The sequence below is a fragment of the Natrix helvetica genome (assembly GCF_964273705.1).
Source record: "Natrix helvetica genome assembly, chromosome: Z".
In the NCBI taxonomy this organism is placed as follows: domain Eukaryota; kingdom Metazoa; phylum Chordata; class Lepidosauria; order Squamata; family Natricidae; genus Natrix; species Natrix helvetica.
In genome coordinates, this window is record NC_138554.1 from 796,696 (window position 1) to 815,888 (window position 19,193).

At 58.2% G+C, this 19,193-nt stretch overlaps 2 protein-coding genes across 2 annotated transcripts; one reads left to right on the forward strand and one right to left on the reverse strand.

Moving 5' to 3' along the window:
- The first annotated feature begins 292 nt into the window (after positions 1 to 292).
- Positions 293 to 7,857, forward strand: LOC309401946 (7SK snRNA methylphosphate capping enzyme-like). The gene is made up of 4 exons (XM_081971331.1): positions 293 to 1,892; positions 5,861 to 6,079; positions 6,200 to 6,326; positions 6,876 to 7,857. The coding sequence occupies exons 1-4, from the start codon at positions 435 to 437 to the stop codon at positions 6,917 to 6,919; spliced, it is 1,848 nt and encodes a 615-aa protein (XP_081827457.1). The 5' UTR covers positions 293 to 434; the 3' UTR covers positions 6,920 to 7,857.
- Positions 7,858 to 7,951: 94 nt separating this feature from the next.
- On the reverse strand, positions 7,952 to 10,653 carry LOC309401947 (protein phosphatase 1 regulatory subunit 35-like). Its single transcript, XM_081971332.1, has 4 exons — positions 9,765 to 10,653; positions 9,323 to 9,560; positions 8,722 to 8,852; positions 7,952 to 8,623 (listed from the first exon to the last, which is right to left on the reverse strand). The coding sequence occupies exons 1-4, from the start codon at positions 9,942 to 9,944 to the stop codon at positions 8,450 to 8,452; spliced, it is 723 nt and encodes a 240-aa protein (XP_081827458.1). The 5' UTR covers positions 9,945 to 10,653; the 3' UTR covers positions 7,952 to 8,449.
- Between the last annotated feature and the right edge of the window lie 8,540 nt (positions 10,654 to 19,193).

Sequence of the window (19,193 nt, forward strand, 5' to 3'; positions counted from 1 at the left end):
AGAGAAGGTTCCTATTGGCTGCCCGTCCACGCGCGTGGCGACGGCCGCGACCTCCCATTGGCCGGCGCCGCGAGAAGGGGGCGCGGCTCCCTCCGGCCCCGCCCCCCGCGTATATAAATCACCGTCGCAGGGGGAGCGTGCCATCGCGGGCAAGCGGTAGGCGCGGAGCGTTCTTCCTCCGGCGGCACTGGGGTGCGGGCGCGCATGCGCATGCGTCGCGAGCCACGGGCGGGGGACGTCTCTACTTTGACGCGAGCCGGGAGGGGAGCAGTGCGGCTGCGCCGCGCGGGGGCTGCCGGGGCGGCACTCTAGCGCGCGTCCGGACCGCGCACGCGTGGGAGGAGCCCGTTCCGAGGGGGGCGGAGCAGAGCGGAGGAGCGCCGTCTGAGGCGAGGGAACCGCGGCGGCGGCGGTTGGCCGCGCCCGCACCAGGCATGATCGAGATGGACAAGGAGACCTTCCTCGTCCCGGCGCCGCCGCCCCCCCCGTTGCTCAAGGCCCGGTCCGAGGACGAGGCGCCGCCGACGGCAGCCGAAGAGCCCCAGCGCCGGGACGAGCAGCTCCAGCGGCCCCGCAACGGCTTCCAGGCGCCACCAAGGGCCCCGGGCGGCGGCGGAGGAGGAGGAGGAGGAGGGAAGCGGCGCAACAGCTGCCACGTCGGGGGAAGCGGAGGCGGCGGGGGCTTCAAGCCGCCGGCCTTCAAGCGCCGCCGGCGGGTGAACTCGGAGTGCGACCCGGTGCTGCCCTCGGAGTTCCTGCTGGGCGGCAACATCTTCGACCCGCTGAACCTCAACAGCCTGATGGACGAGGAGGTGAACCAGGCGCTGAACGCCGAGACGCCCAAGTCGTCGCCGCTGCCGGCCAAGGGACGGGACCCCGTGGAGATCCTCATCCCCAAGGACATCACCGACCCGCTCAGCCTCAACGCCGCCCAGGAGGACCCGCCGGTCCTGGCCTCGCCCCTCAAGGCCGGGCGCAAGCGGCACCGGCACCGGGGGAGCCAGCGGGCCGTGGGGGGCTCGGAGGGGGCAGGGAAGCCACCCCCGATTGCCTCCGCCGCCCCTCCTCCTCCTCCCTCCTCCTCCTCTTCCTCCTCCTGCCGGTCTTGCCAGAAGGCCTGCAACGGGGCCACCCCGCAGCCCTACGAACTCAACACCGCCATCAACTGCAGGGACGAGGTGGTTTCCCCCCTGCTGCCGGAAGGTGGGGAGCTGCCCCCTGCCCAGCCGGCCTCCAGGAGCACCGCCCCCTCGTGCCCTTCCTCCTCCGCCTCTTCCTCTTCGGTAAGTCGCCATCACCACCACCACCACCACCGCAGCAAAAGGCGCAGGACTAGTAGCAAATCGGAAGGGGGCAGGGCCGGGGAGCAGCCCGGCCGGAGCAGCCCCGAGCGGGGGCCCAGCGGGCGTCATCCCCAGGGCTCCTCCATGCATCCGCCGCAGCCTCGCCGGCCCTCGCGCAACAAGTTCCAGTACGGCAACTACTGCAAGTACTACGGCTACCGCAACCCCAGCTGCGAGGATGTCCGGCTGCGGGCCATGAAGCCCGAGTGGTTCCGAGGCCGGGAGGTGCTGGACGTGGGCTGCAACGTGGGCCACTTGACGCTGAGCGTGGCCAAGAAGTGGGGGCCGGCCCGCATGGTGGGGCTGGACATTGACGGCGCCCTGATCCACTCGGCCCGCCAGAACATCCGGCACTACCTCTCGGAGGAGATGCAGCAAGAGCAGCCGCCGCCGCCCCAGGACAGTCAGGGCCAGGGGGAAGGGGCTCCCCCAGCCAAGAGAAGCTTTCCCGCCTCCCTCGCTGCCAGCCGGGGTCCAATTGCTGCGCCCAGGGTGCCCCAGGAGGGGGTGGATGCCACGGTCTTCCCTAACAACGTGATCTTCGTCAAGGTGAGTGAGAGAGACCCCCCCTCCCACCCCCCTGGCCCCCAGGCGGTTTCCCCCTTCTTTTTATTTTGAAAGGGCTTTATTTTTAGTCTCATGCACCCATCTGCAAGCAGACATGGAACAAATGTACATATATGATCCGGATCGCTTTGCTTACCATCCCCTAGGCCTTTTTTGTTTTACCTCCACCCTCCTTCCCTCCCTTCTCTCCTTTCTTCTTCCCTCCTGTCCCTTTCCTTCTTCCCCTTCCTCTCCCCTCTCCTCCTCTTCCTCTTCTATTGTTGTGCTTGCCTATTTTCCTTTTCCCTCTGGTGTATTTTGGGGAATGGTTTTCCAGCAAACCTGGTTCTAACTCTATATTTGCCATTTTACATTCCTCCTCATATTTTCCAATCTCTTCTTTTCACTGTGTCTCATTCTTGGAACATATATTTGTGTTTTAGTATTTTACTACTGGTGCTCAGGTTTTGTGTGGCACAGGTGGGAGAGCTGGGCTTTTCCAGGGGGTTCTCTCACACCCACTGCCCCCACTGAAAACTCCTTCCGCTGCCCAGTGGGTGGAGGGGCTCTTGCCCACTCTATGTCAGGGTCTCCCCGGGGAGGTGCTGATGATGGGCACATAAGAAGTAAGTGTGGCATAAAGGGGTGGGGGAGGGCCTTGGAGGTGGAGTAGTTGGAGAGGGAGAAGAGGCAGTGGAGGGGAATTTGTGATGCCCCCCCCTTCCCCTCCATAAGTGACAGGGTCAGGTGGCTCCCGGGGAAGGAGGAAAATCCTGCCTCAAAGGAAGGCTGGGGGGGCTGCTGTAAAGACCCCTCCCCCCCCAGAGCATCTGCAGGGCAGCCAGGCCTGGGGGAGATGCTGAGCAACTGGGAAAGGGGCCTTTGTGAGGGGGGGGGGGTGAAGCTTGGAAAATGGGGAGGGGGGATCTGCTTTCCAGCCCAAAAGCAGTGAGCGTGTTGTATTGTACTTCCTCCCGTCCACCAAGGGTTTGGGGAAATTTGGAAGGTGGGGCTTCCCTCCCCCCCAGAATTGGGACCCCTAGAGCTCCCCGCATGAATTGGGGGTAGGGCCCCAGGGACGGCCAGCACTAGCTTTGGAAAAGACAGATTCTGTTGGGAGGGAGAGATTAAAGCTCCCCCCCCCCCCAAAAAAAAAAAGCTGGCTCACCCTTAGAGCGGCCCTGAGCCCAGAAGAGCCCCCCCCCCATCCAGATGCTGTGGGGTTTCTTTGTCTTTGGACATCTGCTGGCCTTGATCAGATCCTGAAGATGACCAGAGGAGCTGAGGTGGGAAGGGGGGGGGGAGATAACCTTGGCCAAGATAGGCAGGAACAGTTTACTTTGGGGGGGGGATTGAAATGTTTTAACATCCAGATCAGAATTCACTGAATAATAAGAAGGGGGGTCAGGAGCCCAGTCCAATCAGATTGACAGGATCCTGTCACAGGTAATCCCCCCCAGCACAATTGAGGGCCCAAAATACCATGTCGATAAGTACCATGTCGATAAGTGAAACATTGGTTGAATTTCTCCCCATTTTACAACTTTTCTTGCCAAATGGTTAAGTGGATCAGGGCACTTGTTACTTTTGTAATTTGGTAAGTGAATCCCAGTTGAATTTGTTTGTCAGAAGGTCGCAAAAGCGGATCGTGTGACCCCGGGGCCCTGCAGCCATCATAAATACAAGTCAAGCACCTACCTTTTGATTGCATGGTCATGGGGATGCTGCAACGGCTGTTAAGTGTGAAAAGCGGTCCTAAGGCCACTTTTCCCAGTGCCGTTGTAACTTTGAACCGTCACAAAACGAAGTAAGTGGAGGACGACCTGTATCATAGGCCTTCTCTTCAGAGCCTGGCCTACCTGTAGGAGCTGAGAAGTCCCTGGGGACCCTCTGGCCTCTTAATGAGCCTAGGACAGGGGTCCCTAAACTGGGCCACTTTAAGACTTGTGGACTTCAACTCCCAGAATTCTTCAGGCTGGAGAATTCTGGGAGTTGAAGTCCACAAGTCTTAAAAGTGGCCCAGTTTGGGGACCCCTGTCCCAAGACCACCGCTTCCATGCTGGCCCTGGCAAGCCTCAGGCCTGAGGGTGGCCTGATCCTCGTGCCCCCCCCCCTTCTCCCCAGCCAGGGAAGAGGCTTACACCAAGCCTGTTGTGCTTAGTGAGAATGTAGCCCCTCTGCCCTTTTGGTGCGGCTGATCTCCCTCCTCTCCCCCCCCCCCCCTGCAGCCCAAGGCTGAGAAATTGCTGACTGGCCAGTGAGGGGGAGTGGGAGCACAGCTGGAGCCTTTGCAGCTGTGCTCCTTTCAAGGTTGCAAAGGAGCCTCCCTCCTCTGGTGGGGGCCTTGAGGCGCCTTCTCCCAAATCTGACTCCCAAGGCCGTGCGTTGAAGGTGGGCTCCCTCAGCAGGGCCCATGGAAGATTCCCAGGGGGGGGGGGGGGGGGCAGGCATATTCTCCTGGTGCTGGTGGGGGGGGGGGAGGGTAGCTGAGTTGTCCTCCCCCAAAAGGAGACATCTGTAGTAGAGAATAGTCCAAGCTCTGATTGTGGATTTTGGCACTGGCTTGTTCCCCCTGCTTGCCTTTTTTGGCTTCCAGATGTTTTGTTACCAAGCTAGGAAACCTCTTAAACTTTGGGACTTTGGGTGGCTTTTACTCCAAGTCCTGCTGAAGATGTTACCTAGTTTGGTGAAGAGACGTCTGGCAGCAAAAAGGGAAAAGCCAGAGGAACAATGAAAGGGGGGGAAATGGCTCTGCCTGAGGCAACGAACAGGATAACAGTAACGCTAAGCCTCAGCCGGCCACGCTACACCCCGGCCCAACCTCTGGGGCAGGGCAGAGTCAGTGCCATCCCAATGGACGGGCATCACGACCGAAGGCGGTGAGTCCCATAGCTTAATGCAGGCAGTCCTACCGCCTTAAGTTTGCTTAGTGACCATTTGTAGTTTCACTCTTAGGACCGTTGCAGGCTCTCCGTGGTCACGTGACGCTGGCAGCCACTTAGGATGGTTGCAGTGTCCTGGGGTCAGGCGATTCCCCTTTTGCGACCACCTCTGACCCGCAAAGCCAACAGGGAAAGCCAGATCCACTTAACGACGGTCTTACTAACTTTTAACAAGGGCAGTGATTTGTGGCAAGTGTAGTTGTCCAAAGGGCCAAAAACTAACCTAAGACATTTCTCACTTAGCAACCTAAATTTCGGGCTCCGTTGTGGTCGTAAGTCAAGGACCGTCTGTACGGGCAGGGAGGGAGCAAGACCTTGCAGGGTGGGCAGAATCCACTGGGGGGGGGGGAGAATTTCAGCAACAGGGTGAGTCCCATCTCAGGAAGACCCCACAGATAATAAGCAGCCCTTCCGTGGGACCCCCAGGGCCTCCTGATGGCCGGCGGAAGGGATGCCCCCGAGGCTGTACCTTGCAGCAGCTGAAGCTTCCAGGGCAGCCGCCCAGAGAATGCCTGGCAGCTGCGGGTGGGTGCCCGATCCAGGGACGAGTGCCACTTTTGGGCAGTGGCCACGGTTGCCCCTTCCCCATCAAGCAGGTGCTGTGGGGCCACCAGGCACCCGTTTCTCCTAGAAAGGGCCCTGTGTGTCTCCAAACCTGGCAGCTTTGAGGCTGGTGGACTTCAACTCCCAGGACTCCCCAGCTGCCCCAGGGGCTTCTGGGAATGGAAGTCCACAAGGCTTCAAGGGGCCAAGCTTGGAGCCCTAGAGGGAAGCTCTGAGTTAAGAATGGAAAGCCCACCGGGGGTGGGGGGTGGTCTCTTCCTCCCCGTTTAGCCCCTCCCTCCAGGGGGACACAGACCGGGGTAGCCTCCGTGGGTGAGCGTTGGCATCAAGGCAAGACTTCATTTCCCCTGCCTCCCCCAGAGAGGCCGAAGGGTAGTTGGGGCTGGGGGTGGGCAGAGGGGCTGCAGCCCGTGGGGGTCAGCCTGAGACCAGCAGCACACCCACCGTGTCCGGCTTCCTTCACAGGGCAACTACGTCCTGGAGCGGGATGAGCTGCTGGAAGCTCAGAAGCCGGAGTACGACGTCATCCTCTGCCTCAGCGTCACTAAGTGGGTGCAGCTCAACTGGGGCGACGAGGGGCTGAAGCGCCTCTTCAGGCGCGCCTACCGCCACCTGCGGCCCGGCGGGGTCTTCATCCTGGAGCCCCAGGCCTGGTCCTCCTACAAGAAGAGGAAGAACCTGACGGTGAGCAAGGGAGGGGGGGAGGGAGGGGGGGTCCTAGTCAGGGCCAGGGTCGGACTCTGGGCAGGGGGCCTCTTCCTTGCCGGTGCCAATCCCGCCCACTTCCTCCCCCCCCCCCCCCAGGAGACGATATCCAGGCACTTCCACCGGATCAAGCTGAAGCCTGAGCAGTTCCCCTCCTACCTGATCTCCGCCGAGGTGGGCTTCTCCAGCTACGAATTGGTGGCCATGCCCAGGAACACGCCGAAAGGTGATTGGGTGGGCAGGGGATGCGCCAAAGCCACACCCACCCAGCCCTTCCCTTCATGGGCCGGGCACAGGGCAACGTGCTGCCAGCAGCCTTGATGGGCGGGTGCTGGGTGCGAGGTCAAGGGGGGGAGGGGGAGGATGCTGACAAGAGTTTGGAGCCTGGATCTGCCTTGGCCCAAGTACATCCCTGCCCATTGCCCCCCCTCCCCCCCATGCCCAGCTGGGGAGGTTCAGGAGCCCCCTGAATGTCAAAGGTCTTGGGAGGGGCTCCCAGCTGCTTCCTCCCCCGCCCCCCCTTGAGACCACCAGGGTCGTGAATCCAAGGAACGATGAGGGCCCAGCGAGCGTGCCCCCCCCTCCTCTGCCATCTCAAAGCTGGGCATGACCAGGGGCGGAGGGAGGGGCCCTTTTGTGTTTTTCATGAGGGTCTTCTTAGGGATTCTCTCCCTTGGGGAGGGGCCTGGCACCTCCCTCTGCCCACTGACCAGGATGCCCTGACTGCCAGCCCCCTAACAGCCCCCCCTCTTGCTCTTCTTACCCCCCCTTACAGGATTCCAGCGCCCCATCTATCTCTTCCGCAAGGGCCAATCCTGAACGCATTGAGGAGCCTCGCTGGACCTCGGGGCGCCTCCCGGGCTGCCCCCTCCTCTTTTCTCCATGTGCCACGGGGGCTGCTTCTCCAGGGTGCAGAGGTGGCCGGACTAGCCCCCTCTGCCCCACACCCACACCCCACCCATGAATGTTGGAGTCTTCTAAAGGGGCCAGCGAGGTACAAGTGGGCAAATGGATTTGGGGAGCTGCCTGGCCTTGGCAAAAGAGCCCACCCCACGGGAAACGATGGGGGGGGGGAGCGCAGCTCATCTGGGACCCTCCTGCAGCACCGCCTGATTGGGGGGGGGGATGTGCAGGACACGTGGGGGGGGGTTGAAGCAGGAGCAAAGCAGCCCTGCCCAAGACATGGCCTCTGGGGCCACACAGCAAAGAATGCAGCTGCTTTCTGGGGAAGGGATCACCCCCCCCCCAAAAAAAACCTCTTTGATATTTGGGGGGGGGGTATTTGGACTTGCTCATTCAAAGCCTGGGAGGACAAAGGGGTGTGTCTCCCCCCCCCCCCCCACTCCATGGAAGCTGATGTAAGCTTCCTGCCTCGCCTGGTTCCTAAGGACCACATAACCCATAATCTCTTTCCTGGAACAGGGTGGGCTTCATTGGGCTGGGGGGGGGGGGCAAGAGGCCTCCCCTTTGGAGAAGGGGGCTCAGCTGATCTCTGTGAGGTCCCACAATGTCCTCTGCCCCCTCCCCCTTTTTTGGCAATGGGAGGAGGGAGATAACCAGCTGCAGCCCCCCTGCCCCCCCCCAGTGAAAACGCCCCCTCCCTCCTCCCAGTCCTGAGCTGCCTGCCTTTCAGAGGGCCCAAAAGACCCCCCCCCCCAAAAAAAAACCTGTAGTACTAAAGTGATCTTGTTTGAACGGAGTTTTATCTTTTAAAAAAGTTGATTATATATATAAAAAATAAAACCTACAGATTATTAGCCGCTGCAGTGCCAGTCTCTGGAGGGAGGGAGGGAGGGGGAGATGAGAGGCAGCCTGGGCGAGGGGCACGGCTGGCACCGAAGAGTAAACCCGCCATGAGTGTTCCTCCACTTACGACAGTTCATTTAATGACTGTTCAAAAGTTACAACGGCCACAAGAAAAATAAGGGAGTCACGGCTGCTTTTCACACTTAATGACTGTTGCAGCATCCCTTACCAAAGTTGGCCTCTTGACTCCTAGCTGTGACGGTTGGGGGGGGTGTCACATGATTCACTTGGCGATTACCCAACAAGCAAACTCCATGAAAAAATCCAGATTCACTGAACGACCGCCTGATTGCAATTCACTTAACAACTGCTGCATAAAAGTCGCTCAACTGCCTGGCTTAATAACGGGAACTGCGGTCGTAAGTCAAGGGCCGCCTTGCACTACTTGGCTGTCGATCCAGGAACGAAGGGAAAAACCACACAATTGGCTGGCAGTTGCAGTTTATGTATAGAGGTGGAGGAGACGGGGTCCGTGTGTGTGCTTGTGCGTAAAGAGCCACACGACGTGGGGGGGGGTCCTGTCCTGCCCAGCCCCCCCCCCCCTCAGCTGGCCCACTGCTGGAGCTTCCGGTGCATGAGGAAGGTGGTGGCTGGGTGGCGCCTCTGGGCCTGGAGCTTCAGGGGGGGCAGCCCCCCCACCTCCAGGAAGGGGGTCTCCGTGAACAGCTCCCGGGGCCTATAAAAGGTCATCAAGTCTGGCCCTTCCCCCGCCATTTCCTGCAAGAACAAAGGCTCAGGTTATGCTCCCCATCACCTGAGCCCCCCTTCACCTGGGTGGGTCACGGGAAACCCCCCCCCAAGGGCCCCTGGCCCACCTTTCTCTCCCCCGGCTGGAGGAGGAGGGGGGGGCGCCTGCCCTGCACAGCGGAGCTCAGCACTTCCTCGGCCGGCACCTGCAGGCTGATGAGCCCCCGGTAGAGCTGCTGCTCCCGTGGGATGTTCAGGCCTGGAAGAGGAGGGGAAAGTGCCGTGGCTCGGATGGGTCCCACCCACCCACCCACGGAGTCCTCAACATACAACGGTTTGCTTAGCGACCAAAGGCATTGGGGCACTGGGGGAAAAGGGACTTCTCACACTTGTGGCCATTGCAGCAAACAATGGGACTGAAATCCGGACCGCTTGGCCACTGACTCAAACTTACGTCATGTGACCTGCTTTTTGCAAATGTCTCGTAAAGTGACTAGGAGGAGCCGGTTTCAATGAACGACCCTGTGACGGACTCTACCTGCAGCGATTCACTCAACAACCGTGGCAAGAAAGGTCGTAAAACGGGGCAAAATGGAGTTGCGTCTCTCACTCAGCATGTGGGGCTCCCTGGTGGTCGTAAGTCGAGGACTGCCGGAATCAATGCTGCATGGCTTCCGGCGCACCCCGTCACTGCGAGGGTTTCCCTCCCGCACTGGGACCCCCACTCACCTTCACCCACGCGAGCTTCAGCGGCGCAGCGAGCCACGAAGGAGCGCTGCACCAGTTGCTCGGCCGCCTGCCGGGCGTCGAAGGCCTGCTGGCGGGTGGCCCGCACCTCCGCCCCCAGGGCCAGGCTGCTGTGGGGCAGCGGAGCCCCCAGCTGAGGGGGGGCGGGAGGGGAGCGGCTCCTGGCGGGGTCTGCCCGGGGCTCCTTCTCCTCCGCCGGCTCTGCAATCCGAAAGCGGACCTGGGGGGGGGGAGAAAAGACCCCCAGTGTTCTCTAAGGGAACCCCCGGCTCAGTCGCCCCCCCCATCTTTGCAAAGAGCACCCTCGGCTTGGAAGGGCGCCCCTTAAGGGCATCCAGCCGATCCCCTGTAGGAACCCCAAGCAGAGGCTCCGTGAAAGGGAGGAGGGGTCCCTCCGTCCGTCCCCTGTTCTCTCCCCCCTTACGTGTCTGGGGCCCGGCTTCTCCTGCTGTCCCCGCCGCAGGATGCCGCCGCCGCCGCTCGGCTCCGGGCTGAGCGCCACGGCGGGGTCCGGGCTGCAGCAAGGCGAGGGGGGCGGCCGCGGGGTGGGCGCCGCCGCGCAAGGGAGGCTCTCTCGGGGGCCCGCGGGAAGCGCCCCGGCCATGGCTGCCCCCCAACTGCGGGGATCCCTGCGCCGGCCGCGGATGAGGGGCGCTGTAGTCCTGCAAAGCCTTGCAAAGCTTTGCAAAAACCTTCCAAAGCGCCTGCAGCGCCGCTTTCCCCGGGCGGGCGGTTTCCAGGCTCCCCCCTTCGCCGCGGCCGCCGGCAGTTTCTAGGCTCCCCCTCCGCTCGGCTTTTTCCGGGCGCTTTGGGCCGCCACGCCTCTCAGCTGCCTTCCCCGGCGGCTCCGGGACTCGCTGCTTCCCGCCCCGCTCCCGCTTCTCTTCCCTCCGCCGCCGCCGCTGCTGCGCCGCAAGGGGGCGTCGCTCCGCTTCTAGTGTTCGCCTCGCTTTCCAACCAAGATGGCGGCCGGCCTGAAAGGGCCCTATTCCGAAGCTGGGGAGGCTATAGAGTTCGCGCGCGGGCCAGAAGGGTTCTTTTCCCGCGAAGGAGAGAGGGGGAGGGGCAAAGAGCGCGCTTCCGTTACGGAGAGGTCAAATCCTAGAGCGGCCTCGAGGGAAAGGAACGGCTGTTATGGACGCGACGCTGAAACGCCGTAATGACGTCACGGCAGAGGTGGGCCAGAGGGGGCTTTCCAGAGTGCCGCACCTGCGCAGTAGCGTCTCTAGGCGCAAATGGGGGGTGGTTTTCGTTTGGAAATATACACACAAAACACAACACACGTACACTTTATATTGTATTATATTACCTTACATTACCTTCTATTACATGATACGTACTGTCTATAATGCATAGTTGTCAGCTGGTGTTCTCAATCTGGTCCTCTATTAGAGCGGGAAAATACTCTCTCCTGATTGGTTGTTTGGCTGATGAGCTTCCCTATAAAAGGAGCTGCGTCAGGCAGGGAGCTCAGTTACCTCAGAGGCGGTTTGACCACAGGCCCTTCGACCCAGGTTGCCTGAGGGACTCACGCTGCTCTCTTGGGAAATGGCTGCCCTCTTCCCTTTGGCTCCCTACAAGCCGGCCTCTGAGTCGTGGGACTACTACATCACGCGGTTCGAGTGCTTCCTCCAACTCAATGACTTGGGGGAGATCACGGAGAACAGGAAAAGGGCGCTTTTCCTAAGCCACTGCGGCCCGGAGGTCTTGGAGACGGCCAGGACTCTCCTCGCTCCACAGGCTGTTGAGTCCGTGCCCTGGGAGGTGCTGCAGAGCAAGCTAGAGTCTCACTATGAGCCCAGACCTCCGCGAATAGCGTGTCGGTACGCCTTCTATCATCGGAAGCAGGCTGAAGGCGAATCCATCAGCAAATTCATGGTCGCCCTTCGACAGGCGGCGAGGTACTGCGAGTTCGAGGACTTAGAGGACGCTCTCTTGGAGAGTTTGGTCAGTGGTATGAGGGACCTCAATCTACAGCAGCGCCTCCTTGCAACACCAGAGCTCACCCTGCAGATGGCGCTTGACGAGGCACAAGCAGAGGAGAGGGCCGACCAGGCAATGGCTCTGATTTATGAATCAAGCCGCCCACCAGCATCCCGGAAGCCAGTCACTGCACCACGAAGATACTAACACCGTCAGGAGATGAGGACAACCACGTCCATTGCCTCAAATCCTCCCAGGGGTCGGTTGTGGCCGCAGTCACCTGTGAATGGCGTGTCAATTCTCCTTACTCCTGTTGGGTTGCCGCCTGCAGACCGACTTGGACCAGCTGCACCCGGACTGCGCCTCGGAGGTTCCGTGCAGACTCAGCCAGCCTCCTCTGGTCATTCTCACCAGGCGACCTTGTCTACGGCCACAACTACACCGGGGGCCCTTCCTGGGTTCCAGATGTAGTGGGCGTCACAGGGCTGCGTTCCTACACGGTGGCACTCAAAGATGGCAGGTTGTGCCGCTGCCACATTGACCAACTGCGTGGCCGTCTCGGAACCTCCGCCTGCTGCCAGCCAGAATGGACTCCGCCAGAGACCGCCCCGGCTAAGGACACGCCAGCTCAGTCACCACAAACAACGGTCCCAACAATGGACTGTGGCCATTCACAGATGCCTGCCGAGGCCTTGCTCCACCTGTAGCAGTGCCCGCCACTCCACCTGGACACATCGCCGCCCTGCCTACCTAAAACACGACATATGTTAAATTGTTACGTTGATCACCCTACTGCTCTGCCTTGGTGGGGGAGCGGTGTTCTGTATTGCATATAGCCGTGATGGGGAATCTATGGCGTGTGGCACACATAGCCCTCTCTGCAGGCCTGCGAGCTGTGGCCCAGCTCAGCTCCACTGTGCATGTGCGCGTGCCTTCCACCGCCCACCTGATTTTCAGGTCTCTGCTGCACATGCAGAAGACACGTGGACATGCGCGGGGGGGGAGTCACTCGCGGGAGGAGCCCTGTTTTGGTCCCAGGAGACTTCAGGGAGGCCTGCTAGGCCCAAAATGGGGCGCTGTGGGGGTTATGTGCATGCGTGGGGAGGGGTCATGGGGGCCGCAGGCATGCACAGGGGTGGGGGGAGTGCAGGAGGCCCGCGCAGGCATGCACAGGGGGGTGGGGTGCATTGCATTGAGGGGGTGGGCTCACGCGCGCAATCCCCCGCTTGTGATTTCAGCACAAGAGAAAAGTTAGCCATCACTGGTCTATAGTGTACAGTTGTCAGTTAAAGTTCTCCTTCTGGTCCTCTGTTGGGGCGGGAAAATACTCTCTCCTAATTGGTTGCTTGGCTGATGGGTTTCCCTGTGTCAGCCAGGGAGTTTTTGAATAAAGAGCTGTTAGGACTCCCTCCGCCCTCGCCTCCCTTCTTCGCCCAGAGAGCTTCATTGCTATATTTCCTTCTCTGCTAGGAAATATGGCCTCTGCCCACGTGCAGAGCAAGATCCAGCCAAGGGGAACCGTCTCCAGGGCCGGGTTGCTGCCGGTTTTACTACCGGTTCTCCACACACGCGTGTGCCGCGTGCACCTGCGCTGTTCAATGTAAGTTGTTCTTTGCACATACACAGAACAATCCACAGTGAACTGCAGACGCGCAGTCACAAAAAACCCAAAATGGCAGCGGCAAAGGAACCGGTTTGGGGGGGGCGTGGCAGGCCTGGGTCGCTGCCGGTTCTGTGGCCCAAGCCTAGGTTTCACAACCGGTTGAGCCAAACCGGGAGCGACCCACCTCTGCCTGTGGACTTCAATTCCCAGAAATCCCCCCCCCCCTCCAGCCACGCTTGGGTTGCATTGTGGGCATTGAAGTCCTCTCTCTGGAAAGCAGCTGGAGAAAAGCTTTGTTTCAAAGGGCTCCGTTGAAGAGGAAGCGATGCCAGTGCAATGCATCTCCCTCCCCAGGGGCCCCGGCAGCATGCTGGCTGTGGAGCATGGGACTCGGGGTCGCACGAGGCCGGGGTACCCACCCACCCTCTGCTGCAGGCCACCGCTCTGCCAAGATCCGAGTGGGGAATCCCCATGCGGCACTTCCCATCATCCCCAGCCGGCAATGTGAAGGATGCCAAAGGCAAGGAAGCTCCAGGGGGCTTGCAGTCCGGCAGCCCCTCACCCTTCAATCAGGATCCCTGCTTTGCCCAGGACCCTTGGGTCCACCCGTGGGGGGAAGTGGGGGGTCTTGCAGGCCCGGCTGCCCAGTGCAATCTACTCTTTTGGGGCTGCTGGATGAGCTCTCCCCCCCCCCAGCCCCCATTTCCCTCCCCAGGGGAGGAAATGCCTCCGCCACTGCCAAGGCTTCGTCTGCGTGGCTTAATTGTTCTTCGCCAACTGCAGCGGAAAGCAGGATCAAAGGGGAGCGGCAGTGGGGGGGGAGCTCAGTGGACGGGGGGGGGGGGGGACTCAACGGGCTCAGTTATTCCCAAGTCCGGCCTTGGGTGCAATTTGCACAGAAGACCCTCCCCCCTTCCTTCACCCACCCAGCAGGGATCTCCTCTGCATCAAAGGGGGGGGGAGATGCTACTCATCTGCAGGGGGGGGTCACCCTCCCCGGGGCTTAATGCAAAGTTTGCTGTGGGGAGGGGGATTCTGGGAAGGAGAGCAGCCCATCCAGACGCAACCCGGGGATCCTGAATGACGTCACGCCCACCCCCCTCCCCTTCCCGGGAGGGAAGGAACAAAAGTTTTTCCAAGTTTGGGGGAAAAAGAGCCATCCAGGGGGAAGGGGGGGCAGCGGGAGGGGGGGCACAGGGGGGTCTCCAACATGGTTGTGCAGTCGGAGAAAGGATGGCCACGTGGGCCTCGCAGGCAGGGGATGATAGGGTTTGTAGTGCAATGCACCTGGACACTGGGGGAGGGGGGGCGCACAATCTGCATTGCATCCCATTGTCTGCCTCAGGCAACCCTCCCCTCTCCCCCACCCCCTAAGGGAGCTGGTGGGGGGGGGGGTTTCCTCGTTAATGCCTTCACAGCCCCCCTCCCTCCCTTCTTCCTCCCTTCCTTTTTTCCTCCCTCTCTTCTTTCCTTCCTTCCTCCCTCCCTCTTTTCCCAAGCCCATTGGCCAGCTCTTGCTGGGGAGGGGGGAGGGAAGAGGGGGAGGCTCTGTGTCTTTTGGGTGGGTGGGGGTCTCAAAAGATGGCTGGGGAGCATAGATAAATGGAGATATTCCAAACAGGCAGAGATGGCTGACAGATGAGGAACATCTGGGAAGACGTGTCGGGGAAGCCCCCTCCCCACCACCAACCCCTCCCTCTGTCCTGCATCCAGTTCCTCCCCTCCCCCCTCTGTATCTCATCCCATCTGCCCCCCCCACTTGTGGGGGAGACATTTATTGGGGTGTTGGAAGGGAGGGGGAGGGGCTCCGCCTAATTCAAACCAGGTTGGCTTGTGCAGAGCCTGCCAATTAGACAGCTGGGGACCCCCGTTTCTCCCCCCCCCCGCCCCTCCCAACCCCCACCCCCCCCGCCTCCCTCCCTCCCCCAGCATTCTGGGCCTGGAATCAATTTGAAGGGGGCTGCACCCCGTCCCCGGCTGCTCCTCCTCCCGTGCAGGGGCTGAGCAGGGAGGCCAGGCTCCCCAGGCGCCCGCTGGGTGCTGGGCACTACTGTCCATGGGGCAGGACCCTCGTGGGCCTTCCCACAATACTCCCCCCCCCCCAGCCTTGCAACCTGCCCAGAAACCAAGTGCAGGGAAAGTTTCTCCAGGGTTGGGCGGGCAAAGCACCTCCTACGGGTAGTCCTCAACTTATGACCACAATTGACCTCCCTGATTTACGTTGCTAACTGAGACATTTGTGGGAAGTGAATTTGGACCCATTTTATGACATGAGTTAGCCGAATTGCTGCGGTTGTCAAATGCGTCCCACAGTCGTTAAGTGAATCGGGCTCCCCCCATTGACTTGAGAAGGTCGCAAAGTGGGACCATGTGATTCTAGGACCTCACGACTGTCATAAATACGAGTCAGTTTGCCAAGCGCCCGAATTTTGATCGTGTGACGCTGGGGATGGCTGCAACGGTCGTAAGTGTGAGAAATGTTCATAAGTCACTTTTTTCAGCACTGTTGTAGCTTCCAACGATTACTGAATGAACTGTCGTAAGTCGAGGATTTCTCAGACAGTCCTCGACTTACAGTCAGAATTGAGAGCAGCATTTCCATTGCTAAGCAAGTTGTTAAGGGAGTCTCGCCCAATTCCAGGACCTCTTTCAGCCACGGGTGTTCAGTGAATCTCTGCTGTTATTAAATGAATCACACAGTCGTTAAGCAAATTCCCCCATTGACTTCGCTCGCGGGAAGCGGGCTGGGAAAGTCTCCAATGGTGATCATATGACCCCAGGATACGGTGACGGTCATAAATCCATGCTGGCCCCCCGGGGACCCGAATTTTGATCTGGCTTGATGCTGCAGGAGCAGTCATAAGTGCAAGGAACGGTCGCAAGTCACTTTTTTCTATGCTATTTTAACGTGGAATGGTCACTAAATGAATGGTCGTAACTGGAGGACTGCTACGACCAGGGCCACATGACATTCCTGGTGTTTAACTGACGCTTAGAGACCCACCAGTTAGAATAGACTAGAGAAGGGACCTAGCAGGAGAACCTCCTATAACAGGGGTGTCCAAAGTTGGCAACTTTAAGACTTGTGGACTTCAACTCCCAGAATTCCCCAGCCAGCAGAGCTCTGCTGGCTGGGGAATTCTGGGAGTTGAAGTCCACAAGTCTTAAAGTTGCCAAGTTTGGACACCCCTGTCCTATACATTTGACCCTTTGCCAGCTTGCGTCTTCTTTGGTTGCTGTGGCAGTTGGGAAGGAGAGGACACTCTGCACGTGCTGAGAGACGCACTTCCCACTAGTTGCAGGCGGGAAGGAGAGGGCATTCGGTACGTGCTCAGAGGTGCTCTTGGATTTCACAGGAATCTTCCAAGACTTTTTACTTTTTACTTTGAAAATTTGGCTTCAGGGCCTTGGGGTGTCTAATCTTGACAACTTTAAGACCTGTGGACTTCAATTCCCAGAATTCCCTAGCCAGCAACGCTACCTGGGGAATTCTGGGAGTTGAAGTCCACAGGTCTTAAAAGTTGCAAGATCCCACCCCCTTCTCCGGGGACCCCCCCCCCAAGTGTCTTCTCCATGATTCCACAGCAAATCAACTGCCCTTCGCAATGATGCCGTGGGTCAACACCTCCCCACTGAATCCCAGCCTACTTGGAGGGCTCCCCCCAGCCCCCCAGCATGTGACCGAGCAGCTCCCTTCTGTTTCCTGCCCTAGGCCTGACCTCCAAGGAGGGGGGGGGGAGAGACGCGCGTCTGCAGCTGGTCAGAGAGATAACCCCGCTCTGGCCATGGGGCACACAAATTCCCCGCCTGCAAACTTTCCATCATGTATATTTTTCCAGTGCGGGGGGGGGGGGGGGATGGATTCTGGAAGAGGTGGAGGCAACGTTGCCAGGGGTTCCACAAGCATCAATTCACACCGAGAAAGGAAGAGAGCAAGTGACTGTAGGGAGAAAGGGGTGTTTCTGAGCTCGTACAGAGTTCAGTGGGGGCAGAAGGAGGCCCGGACATAAAATTCGGATGCCTTTCCAGAATTCCTTTCACTCACGTATCCCCTGGGTGAGTTTTAACCCCCGTGGACTTCAGTGCCCAGGAACTTCCTTAGTAGACGGTGGGAATGCGATCTCGACATAATAGACCTTGACCTCAGTTTAAGGGGGGGAAAAGCTGGCTGGGGAATTCTGGGAGTTGAAGTCCACAAGTCTTAAAGTGGCCAAGTTTAAAGTGCCTAACCCTAGAGATGTGGGTTTCTCAGGGGGTCTGTTCTCCCCGCCCCCCCTGCCCCCAAAGAGGAGCCGGTCCAGGGGTGATTTGATGATGGTGCCGGTGCCCAGGCGTTGTGTGTTGGTGTGTGGTGTGTTTTTATGTTGTGGTTTTCAATGTTGTGAGTTGCCTGGAGTCACCTAATGGGGAGTGTGCGACCGTATGAATTTGCTTAATAAATAAATATATAGGTGCAACTGTATAAGGTAAAGGTTCCCCTCGCACATCTGTGCTTGTCGTTCCCGAGACTCTAAGGGGCACTGCTCATCTCCGTTTCAAAGCCAAAGAGCCAGCGCTGTCCGGAGACGTCTCCGTGGTCAAGTGGCTGGCATGACTCAATGCCGAAGGCGCATGGAACGCTGTTCCCTTCCCACCAAAGGTGGTTCCTATTTTCCTACTTGCATTTTTTTTAGATGCTTTCGAACAGCTCGGTTGGCAGAAGCTGGGACAAGCAACGGGAGCTCCCTCCGTTACACGGCGCTCGGGATTCGGACGGACGACCTTTTCTGATCCACAAGCTCAGGGTCTTAGCCACTGAGCCACCGTGTCCCATGTGTGCATGTATACGCGTATATAAAATATGGGGACAGTACAATATACAAGATGCTCACAGGTAGTCCTCGACTTACAACTGTTCATTTAGCGACCGCTCAAAGTTACAACGGCTGTGGGGAAAAAAGGGGACTCGTGACTGTTACGTGATTTCCCTTTTTGTGACCTCTGATGAGCAAAGTCCAGGGACCGGGGGCGGGGGGGCGGGAAGCTGGATTCACTTTGCAACCGTGTTCCTAACTTAACACCTGCAGTGATTCACTTAACAATAGTGGCAAGACAGGTTGTAAAAATGGAACAAACCCACTTAACAAGTGTCTCGCTTAGCAACATAAATTTAACAAGTGTCTCACTTAGCAACATAAATTTAACAAGTCTCATTTAGCAACATACATTTTGGGCTCAATTGTAAGTCAGTTTACAGATAGAAAGATAGATAGAGATGATAGATAAATAGGTGGGGAGGGGGAGGGGGAGGGGGTGAATTGATTGATTGATCGATCAATCGATATTTTAGATAGATAAGAGATGATAGATAGATATATTAAATAGATGGATGAATAGAGAGAGAGATAAGAGAGAGATGATAGATGAGAGGTAGGTAGGTAGAGAGGGATGGATGGATGGATGGATAGATAGATATAGATAAGAGAGAAAGATGATAGATACATTAGAGAGAGATAAGAGAGATGATATATTAGATAGAGAGAAAAGAGAGAAGATAGATATATTAGAGAGAGAGAGATATAAGAGAGATGATAGATATGAGAGAGAGAGATGATAGATATATTTATAATATAGAGAGATAGAGATAAGAGAGAGATGATAGATATATTAGAGAGAGAGAAAGATGATAGATATATTAGGGAGATAGAGAGAATGATAGATAGATATATTAGATAGATAAGAGAGAGAGGTGATAGATGATAGGTAGGTAGGTAGATAGGTAGAGAGAGATGAATGGATGGAGGGAGAGAGAGAGAGAGAGAGAGATCTTCACACAGACAAACACACATACAGAAATTTATTTGTCTTTGTATGTTTAATGTTTTACTGGTTGTATAACAATGATTGCATGAGCTCCATAGACAACATAAGCTATATTAATAATAGATGCATTGTGTTGATTTGATTGGCTCAGCCCATTAGGGACTAAGAATCTGGTCTTGGGTTCAAGTCCTGTGCCTAAGGCAAGGGAGGGCTGTGCTCCCAGCCATATGACTTCTAACTGAACTTGATAAGCCCCCTCCCAACTGTTCCCCATTCCTCTAATCTTGCCCAGCTGAGCAAAATGCAGGCCGAAATCCAGCAGGGCAAGGCATCCTTCTACCTGGGGGGGGGGGGAGCTTCTGACTCCTGTTTGGGACTTTTCCAGGAGGGTCCGCAGCAGAGGGCATTCAGACAACCCCCGTCAGCAGAAGGCATGTTGGGGGCACTCTCACAAAATGGTATACCCATGCACATGGCGGCTGAGATAGGCAGAGGGTAAACTGGGTTGAATTTGAATGTGAAACC

What these genes read in the sequence shown, in the direction of transcription:
- LOC309401946 (XM_081971331.1), top strand. Translation starts at nt 435, where the DNA reads ATGATCGAGATGGACAAGGAGACCTTCCTCGTCCCGGCGCCGCCGCCC. An exon ending in ACAACGTGATCTTCGTCAAG is followed by an intron (nt 1,893 to 5,860) that starts GTGAGTGAGAGA and finishes CTTCCTTCACAG; the next exon opens with GGCAACTACGTCCTGGAGCG. An exon ending in GCCCAGGAACACGCCGAAAG is followed by an intron (nt 6,327 to 6,875) that starts GTGATTGGGTGG and finishes CCCCCCTTACAG; the next exon opens with GATTCCAGCGCCCCATCTAT.
- LOC309401947 (XM_081971332.1), bottom strand. Translation starts at nt 9,944, where the DNA reads ATGGCCGGGGCGCTTCCCGCGGGCCCCCGAGAGAGCCTCCCTTGCGCG. An exon ending in AGAAGCCGGGCCCCAGACAC is followed by an intron (nt 9,561 to 9,764) that starts GTAAGGGGGGAG and finishes CCCCCCCCCCAG; the next exon opens with GTCCGCTTTCGGATTGCAGA. An exon ending in TGAAGCTCGCGTGGGTGAAG is followed by an intron (nt 8,853 to 9,322) that starts GTGAGTGGGGGT and finishes CTCCTCTTCCAG; the next exon opens with GCCTGAACATCCCACGGGAG.